Source organism: Rattus norvegicus, chromosome 10, assembly GCF_036323735.1.
Source record: "Rattus norvegicus strain BN/NHsdMcwi chromosome 10, GRCr8, whole genome shotgun sequence".
Classification (NCBI taxonomy): Eukaryota; Metazoa; Chordata; class Mammalia; order Rodentia; family Muridae; genus Rattus; species Rattus norvegicus.
This window is the reverse complement of record NC_086028.1, coordinates 35,789,037-35,794,801: the sequence shown is the minus strand read 5'-3', so window position 1 is coordinate 35,794,801 and position 5,765 is coordinate 35,789,037. Positions and strand designations below refer to the sequence as shown.

Genomic DNA, 5,765 nt, shown 5'->3' with positions numbered 1-5,765 from the left:
CTGTGTGTGTGTGTGTGAGCTGTGTGTGTGTGTGTGAGCTCTGTGTGTGTGTGTGTGTGTGTGTGTGTGTGTGTGTGTGTGTGTGTGTGTGTGATGTGCACATGAGGAAGCCAGAGCAGGGTGCAGTGATACATAAAGTCTTTATGTCCGGCTTTAAGTGAAATGTTTAGTAAAACCTTTGTGTCTGGCTTTGAGGGAAATGCCTCAGCAGAGAGCCTTTGATGTGTTTGGGTTAATCAGCTAAGGCTGAGAAATTGTTCTGAGACTGAATCTTGAAGAAATTTTATCTCCCTGGAAAGACTGCACTTGGTGTCACATGAGCATCGGCATAAACCTTGGTCCGGAGACATTCCTGGCAAACCCGGGGTTCTTACTTTTGATTATGGATAGCCAGGGTCAGAAGGGCCTGAGATTTGTGTGGGTTCTCTGCTCTCTCGGGCACCAGGGGCAAGATCACGTCAGTAGTTGGAACCTTTCCCAGCCCCCATTTATAATGACCGAGTAAATGTAACTGGAATGAGCTAGCTGGGGTCAGTCTTTTCCAAGAAGGCTGGAGCCCTCTGTTCTTTCAGAAATTGAATGCATCTTGGTGAGCTTCTATCTATCTATCTATCTATCTATCTATCTATCTATCTATCTATCTATCTATCTATCTATCTATCTATCTCTGGCACCTATGACCACTATCAACAATAACAGGATATCCGGTGCCTTCTACTATGCCTCTCCATTTTGTTGCCTTGAGACAGGAGGGTCTTTCTCTAAATAGGAGCTTGCCACTTCAGAGAGGCTGGCTCTTGGCATCCACCGGCAGCCGTCTCTCAGTGCCGGGGCCACAGGCGTGCACAGCCATACTTGGTTTTTTATGTGGGTGCTGGAGGTTTGAAGATTCCAACTCAGGTCCTCAAGCCCACAGAGCAGGCACTCCTGCCCACTGAACCATCATCTCCCTAGCCCTGAGCATGGTGAGGTCAGGGGACCTGTGTCCACTTGAAAGTACACTACAGTCTAACGTCAAGTGATGTCAAACTGGTGAATGACGGCCTCAGTTCTTTTCTACTCTTGCTGACTTTCTGATTTATGTGTTCAGTTCCTGGGAGAGTTTTATTCCAGCTAATTTTTATTTCACATGCATGCTGAGCTTACACTTTGAGTGTACATGTATTTTTAAATTGTACTGTCTTTCTCGTGAACAGAAACTTCCTTTTTAATGCCAGAAAATATACTTTCTCAAAGTATATTTTTGTCTTACATTAACATAACCACGTCTCTTTTTGTAAATTTGCTGTTTGCATGGCGTATAGGTTTCCATCTTTAACTTCCAATCGCTGATGGAGTTTCACCAGATAGTTTATCCAGTTTTTAAAGTCGTTTTCAAGGCAATGGTAAACCTGTTAGAATTACTCTAGATCCACTTTTTTAAAGAGTCCCTCAAACTGTACATACATATTCAAATGAATCATGTAATTCATTTATTCACTTTACATCCTGGTCACTGCCCCACCTCCCAATACCTCTCCCACACTGTCCCTTCCCCCATCCCTCTCCTTCTCCTCTGAGAGTGTGGGTCCCCCTGGCCATCCCCCCACACTGGCACATCAAACCCCTGCAGGGCAAGCACATCTTCTCCCACTGAGGCCAGACAAGGCAGCCCAGTTAGGGGAACAGGTGAACATATACCCAGTAGCCGAACTTCTGCCTTTAAACCTGAGCGTTTAATACACTTGCACTGAGTGTGGTTATTTGTCAAAAATCATTTCCTCCTATCATTGGGTATTTATTTTATAGCTTTTTGTCATATCTTTCACCAGTGTCACACTTTTAGACGTTAGTTGTCTGTAGCATGCCAGTTTGCCTCTCTTCCTCGCTTGTTCTGTTTATTTTTTAGGCTACTTTCTTAGTGGCGATCCTGAAATTATAACAACTAACTTGTAAATAAGACTAATTTAAGATTTATTAAAATATGATTTTTATTAACGATCTATTTCTTCCAATCATGGTGGCATATACCTTTAAATCCCAGTACTTGGGAGGCAGAAGCAAGAAAAGTTCTGTGAGTTCCACGATAGCCTGATCTACATAGTGAGACCCTGTCTCAAAAACAGATCTACGTCTGAGTACTGTATTGTGTTAGTGGTATTAGGCTAACCCTTTGGAATGGTGGGGGTCATGGATATTTCTGCTTGCATTAGAGTGGACCTGACCACTTGTCAACTTTCCAAACCAGTTTATCGATGGGTGACCATCAGGGCCTTTCTGTGTGCAACATTCATGTCTGTGTGTGTATGTGTTCATGTGTGCATGTGTGCATGGAACCCTCTGGGGTTGTGGACTGTTATCCCTACAAACACATTAGGGCTGAGCAATGGAGAAAAGTGGGTAGTTCATGCCTACCATCCTCTTGCCAAAGAACTATGGCCATTTCTCATGAGGTGAAGCTAGGCTTTGCCATTGTTGAGCACGATATGGAATTCCAAAATAGTGTGAGGTTTTTGCTTTACCTTGTGTCTGAGGCGAGAGATCAACCCTCAGAGATTTCCAACCCACTTTTTTGCACCTGGACCTAATTTCAAACTTTTCTATTCAAATCAACTGAAATTTTTACATACTTACTGAATTGCTTATAAAATGTTATTATGTATATTAATGTACATATATATATATGTAATGTAATATAATGTATTATATGAAAAATTATAAATGTCCAGTTTCATGAAAATTTAGTGCCAATATTTATGTTCCTGACAAATAGTTTGCTGATGTTTCATTTGTTACAGTCTCTTCCCCTCCCAACCCTGCAGGGAAAAACTGCAGCCCTGGAGTTCAGACTGGTATCGGACTCGAATCTTCCTGCCTCAGTTCCCTGTGTGTTGGGGTCACAAGCAGGGGCCACCACACCTGGCTCGTCCCATGTTTTGTGCCATATGAATTGCAGAATGAAGTGTGAGGGGTCAGCCTTGACTTGGCACTCAGTTTATGTGGAACTGAACACATAAATCTGAAAGTCAGCAAGAGTAGAAAAGAACTGAGGCCGTCATTCACCAGTTTGACATCACTTGACGTTAGACTGTAGTGTACTTTCAAGTGGACACAGGTCCCCTGACCTCACCATGCTCAGGGCTAGGGAGATGGTTCAGTGGGCAGGAGTGCCTGCTCTGTGGTGTTAAACTGGTCCCTGTGGCTACTAAAGAGCCAAGTCCAAGTGGTGAATTAGTTCTGCATGGAATTATCTGACAGGGAGAGAGAAGGGTTGACCCCAGGCATCATGGCAGCAAAAACAAAATCCCCTCTTGGTGGAAGCAACTGATAAGTGAATCTAGCAGAGCTCCCCAATACAAGTACCTTTGTCAGAGCTCCAGGCTGATACCTTGCATGCTGATGGGTTACATCCGGGTGAATGCCACAGAATCTGGAGACTGTGAGCACAGTGCTTGTACATTAAAGTCACACTCTGTGCCTGGCATGACGCACAGAGACATTCAAAAAGGTATTCATTTCTTCAGTAACTTTTGAGGTGATTAAAAGTAGGAACCATGCAGAGTCTCCTTCACACCCATTTAAGTGCCACTTTCAGAAACTATTCATGGACTCAGAGAGAGTTCCTGGGACTTATTTTCAGACCTCTACCTCCATGGCTGGCTTATGCAGTTCTCCAAAGAGTCAGGAAAGGAGACAGAACTGGTCCCTAATAGCAGACCATTCAATAGTTGAAGATGTTGCAGAAACGACTACCACACATCCTTTCTCCCCAAGCAGGAATAAAATACACTTTTATCTTTCTAAGTCCTTCATGCTTCCCAGTGTTTGGCAGTCATTTTTTCTGTTTAAATGAGGCTTGGCTACTTCTAGGATCATTAGTGATTCCACAGACCTGCACAGGTCAATTTCTTTGTTTTTCCAATTTCCTTGAGCTCTAGACAGGATTGTGCGCAGCCTTATGTCACAAGGATGTGTGAGTCCTAAGATGATGCAAAGATAAACTGGAAAGGTGGCACACACCTTAAGTCCCAGTACTCAGAAGCCAGAAGCAGGTGGATCTCTGAGAGTTCGAGACCAACCTCATCTACACAGCAAGTTCCAAGGCAGTCGGGGTTACACAGTGAGACCCGTCTCAAGACAAATTTGATGCAGAAACTCTTTAATATATTGCAGTTATCCAATAAGTATCTTGATATATTTTATTCATTCAACACTGTGCGGGAAAGATCACTTGCAGATTTCCTTATTGCCTGTGACCCTCGGATGCAATCTCAAGTTCTTGCGTCTACTAGCATCTTCTAACACTGCAGACACAACCATGCAGAGCACAATGAGGTGTCACATGAGATCAGCAAACACGCTCACCTAAGCCCTGGGTGTGTGTTCATCTCTAAAATAAGGGTCACAGGATTGGTTCTATCTGGAGACAATAAATTCGCGGTTTTATAGTTATAAGCATTCATCAGTGTCATATTTAAAGATGGTAACATAAGTCTATAACATGAGTAAGAAAAGCAATCATGAAGTTTATACTTATCTCAGACTCAGCTGCTTCATTATCAGTCTTCTCTGTTCTAAAATTGTCTAGTTGTAGACTCTTGAAGAAAGGAGTCTCTTAAACATGAGTTTCCTTAGGGCTCCTTTGACGTCATGATTCCTCAGGCTGTAGATGAAGGGATTGACCATGGGTGTCACCACTGTGAAAAAGGCAGTGGCCACTGTGTCCTGTAATGAGTATGTAGATGACGGGTGCATATAGACCCCCAGGATCGCTCCATAGAAGAGAGAGACCACAGTGAGGTGAGACCCACACGTGGACAGGGCTTTCCTTATTCCTTGAATAGATGGGAACTTCAGTACACTGGAGAGAATGTAGGCGTACGAAACAGTGATACATGTGAATGGTGTGATAGAGGTCAGCCCACCCACAGTGAAGGCTGTGATGTCATTGATAAAGGTGTCTGAACAAGAGAGCTTCAGGATAGGGTATGGATCACAGAAGAAGTGGTGCACTGCATTGTGAGAACAGAAGGTGAGTCGAACCATGAGGAGAGTGTGCAAGAGAGCATGCAGGTTTGTGATGACCCATGATACGGCCACCAGGAGGACACAGAGTCTGGGTCTCATCATCATGGTGTAGTGGAGAGGGTGACAGATAGCCACATAGCGGTCATAGGCCATCACACTCAGGAGGAAGCCATCCATGTTGATGAATGTGATGAAGAAATAGATCTGGATCATACACTCTGTGTAAGAGATGGTCTTGCTTCCCAACACGTGGTTCACCAGAGCCTTGGGGACAGTGACTGAGGAAAAGCAGATGTCAACACTGGAGAGGTTGGCCAAGAAGAAGTACATGGGTGTGTGGAGTCGAGGGTCACAGCTGATAGCCAGGATGATGAGAAGGTTCCCACAGACAGTGACTAAGTACATCCACAAGAACAACCCGAAGACAACCTCTTCCTGCTCTGACTGCCCAGCAAGTCCCAGAAGGAGGAATTCTATGGCTGTTGACTGGTTCTCTCTGACCATATCTGTGGGGGAGAGAAAGTTCCATTGCAAGGTATGATTGGATGTCAACACATAAGCAAAAATCATTGATATAATTTGGAAGAACGTAATTGTGAGTTTTGAATTTACTAAATCTAAGTGGTCTGAGTAATTTTATAGAAGGGTCTGGTTAACTTGACTTTGATTACAAGGACTGAGTTCTTGTTCACTCCCGTTTACATATATAAGTTCTTTACTGTACAAAACTTTCCTTGGTCTAATAATTATATTTCATT

General features: G+C 43.6%; 1 protein-coding gene across 1 annotated transcript; it reads right to left on the bottom strand.

Moving 5' to 3' along the window:
- Window positions 1-4,563: 4,563 nt before the first annotated feature.
- Or1ad6 (olfactory receptor family 1 subfamily AD member 6) lies at window positions 4,564-5,511 on the bottom strand. The gene has a single exon (NM_001000787.1). The coding sequence runs from the start codon at window positions 5,509-5,511 to the stop codon at window positions 4,564-4,566; it is 948 nt and encodes a 315-aa protein (NP_001000787.1).
- Window positions 5,512-5,765: the final 254 nt, after the last annotated feature.